We start from the raw sequence: 2,986 nt of genomic DNA, 5'->3' as shown, positions 1-2,986 counted from the left end.
AAACACCCCGCCGAGCTGGTTCACACCTCCGTGCCCTACGTGGGATACAACAGCAGCACACACACAACCGTAACATTACATAAAGTCGTAATGGAGAGGAAGGCGCGGGTGAGTTCGCTTTGTATTTAAATCGCTCGTGGAGACGGAAGAGCTTAAATAACACTAGGGCCGTTTCCTTTCCTTGTTCCAATGGAGCAGGTGCGTTTACATGCATTCTTGGTATAATGAAGGAGCCTTTAAGGATTCATGAAGTGCTGCACAGACATTCCTGTTTTGAAAATAATCTGTTCAAATAAAACAAATAGCCTATATTATTATTTTTGAATTGCATGGAATCAGGAAAGTTGTTTTCTGCCATCATGGAGGCGCCTTCATTTTCTGAGTTTGAAACGTTTTTTTTTTTTTTTTTAAACAACATAATGACCAAACAATAGTTTTTGACCAAATAATAACATTTAGGCTAGTTATTATTCCAAATAATGAATGGGTAAAAGAAGATTTGGATATGTTGTTGATTTAGGAGAAAGCGAAGAGATATTCACAACACTGTAAACCAAGTTTCCATAATAACTATAGGCTACATATTCTTTTAATGAAGCAAAAATGGACTTTGCAGCTAAAGATGTCTTATTTATGACTGTTTTTATCCATGCTTGTATTTGTCCCTCCCTTTCTCTTTAAATCAATTTTCTCTTTAACTTTTTTAAATCACGATTAATTAGGCTACAATAATGTCTTTATTGTAGGCCTATTTTTTTTAAATAAAATAAAACACAAGGTTCAAGTGTTGAACACATGATTTTTCACATGTCACGCTGTTATTGTGCAGCTTATTACAATAAATCCAACCTGCCTTGACCCATAAATATGTCGGTCTGTGCAATAACTGCTATTTAAATTCTGAAAACAATTAATAAAAAATATTAATTTATTAGACCAGGCTACTTTAAAGTTGGACACAGTCAAAACACAGACCTCGTGTTTTCTCAGCAGCTCCACGGCTCATGTTATGGCTATTAAGTTACAAGCTCCCTCATTTTCCCTGCACGGTAATTTTAAATAATTGAACGAGCTTTGATTACTCATATTACATATTATTTAGTAAACGAGCAGGTCATCAATTATTTACAAACATTCACCAAATTACAAGCACTGTATGTGGACTTAAGTTGGACTCACAGACCTAGATGTTGTTTGAATCATTTGAATAATAGATGTGTAACTGACTTAGACACACACACACACACACACACACACACACACACACACACACACACACACACACACACAGACACACACACACACACACACTGCGCGGGAAGCTGGAGGGTGATACACGTGTAAATTACAAAGTGCTTGCCAACTCATGTTCTTTGTTTACTATGACAAGTTTCATTTCTGCACATCGTTACTCAGTGCACAGAAGTATTGTGATATATTATATTTCTAAATAATTTTTTTGAAGCTGAATTCTACACCCATAAGACACGAGGAGAACATTAACTCCACTACTATCCTAATGTTTCCACGATTGCCTGCATGTCAGTTTGTTAGCCTGATTTTATGCGCCAAAACGCTGTTGGCACCTAAAACTCGCTATGTGCTCTCCGCGGCAGGCCTTTGTAAAATGCAGAAATTATACATTCTTATTATATTTATCCGCTTACGTGTGAAAGCTGCAGAGAAACTCGGGTTGAGCTACTTACGGTGCATCGCGGTGAAGGGGTCTGCTTTGCAGTGAATATCCATTGGATAGCAAAGGAAAGACAGATAATCAACTGAAGTCGCCGTTTCGCCTTCCTATCAGAGATGAAAATGTGAAGAAAAAAAGGGGCTTCTACTCGATGGAGGGACTTAGTTTGCCCCTCCACCCTTGCTTCAAACAACCGATCTGATGGCAACTTCTTCCCCAAAAGTTGCCTGTCTTTTTCTTTAACAGTCCGGTCCGGGAGCCGAGGTCTGGCAGGTGCGCAGCATGACCGAAGGATTGTTTCAGTGAGACGACCTGGGTTTAGTTTATCGGTATTTTTCAAAAGCCTTGGGTGAGCAGAGGTACAGTAATTCTCACAGCATGCCAGCGAGCAGCTCTCTTGAAAAATGAAACGTTGAGGTCCAGCGTGCAGGGCCCGGTATCTCCTCAATCCTGGTGGCCTTGATTCACGCGTCAAACCGGCGGTGAAAACATGCGCACACACACATCGGCTTTCTCTTCTGCGCTGGATGCGTTAGGCTGGGTCTTTGGGCTGGGAATGAAGCCTCTCTGCGTGTCTGTGGTTCTAAAAGCTGCAACCCTCCCCTCCTTCCCCCACCCACCCCACTCCCCTCTGCAGACCCCCCTTTTGCTTATATGGATGACTTGTCAGACAAAGGCAATAGATGCCAACACTTTGTGATTCGCCAACGCAAAAAAAAAAAAATGTGGGTCCAAATGAGGAGGTCCCTGGGTCGGCAGGAAAGGGAGGGAGATAAATAAGGAATGGATTCGGAGTTAGAAATATCAGTTTATTAGACATAACAGCTGTGAATTATATGCTCGCTAACTGGAAGTTTTGAATCAATGAAATAGAGATTATTATTTTTTTAATTCGTGTATATCTTTCTGATTTTTGTTCTTCCCTCTACCACGCGGACTAACAGCCTGTCTCTGGAAATATACAGGGTACCCCTGTGCCCTCACAACCCGGATTTAGCTCGATCCTTCTTTGAATTTAATCTTTTTATTTCATCTGTCTGCTCATCTGTCTTTATGTTCGCATTTCAACCCAATTAGGCCTAAATCAGTTGTTTACAGCTTTATTTCGGGCTTTAGGCTATACAGTGTTAAAACTGGTGGCTAATAGATGTTAATACAGATGTATTGGCTTTTTTTACATTCAGCTGATGGTGTGATGATAGCAGTGGTCCAAACTGGGAGCAGTGGTGGAGGTTGGAGGTTGGAGGTGAAACTGATCTGCACGCGGCAGTGTCTCTTACCTTCTGTAGATGG

The 2,986-nt window shown here is 40.8% G+C and overlaps 1 protein-coding gene across 7 annotated transcripts in view; it reads right to left on the bottom strand.

Moving 5' to 3' along the window:
- The window catches only part of pax2b (paired box 2b), a 30,647-nt gene extending 28,363 nt beyond the window's left edge, over nt 1-2,284 (bottom strand). For 4 of the 7 annotated variants that reach the window (XM_032501439.1, XM_032501436.1, XM_032501442.1 and 1 more), the window contains exons 1-2: nt 1,707-2,284; nt 1-47 (exon numbers count right to left, since the gene is read on the bottom strand). The exon at nt 1-47 is cut by the window's left edge. In XM_032501439.1, the coding sequence (XP_032357330.1) occupies nt 1-47; nt 1,707-1,749 (90 nt within the window). In that variant the 5' untranslated portion in view covers nt 1,750-2,284. The remainder of the gene's footprint in view (nt 48-1,706) is intronic. The other 3 variants (XM_032501437.1, XM_032501441.1, XM_032501440.1) reach the window with 1 other exon arrangement.
- Nucleotides 2,285-2,986: the final 702 nt, after the last annotated feature.

Source organism: Etheostoma spectabile, chromosome 21, assembly GCF_008692095.1.
Source record: "Etheostoma spectabile isolate EspeVRDwgs_2016 chromosome 21, UIUC_Espe_1.0, whole genome shotgun sequence".
NCBI lineage: Eukaryota > Metazoa > Chordata > Actinopteri > Perciformes > Percidae > Etheostoma > Etheostoma spectabile.
Note: the sequence above shows the minus strand (reverse complement) of the source record. Positions and strands in the feature narration are given on the sequence as shown.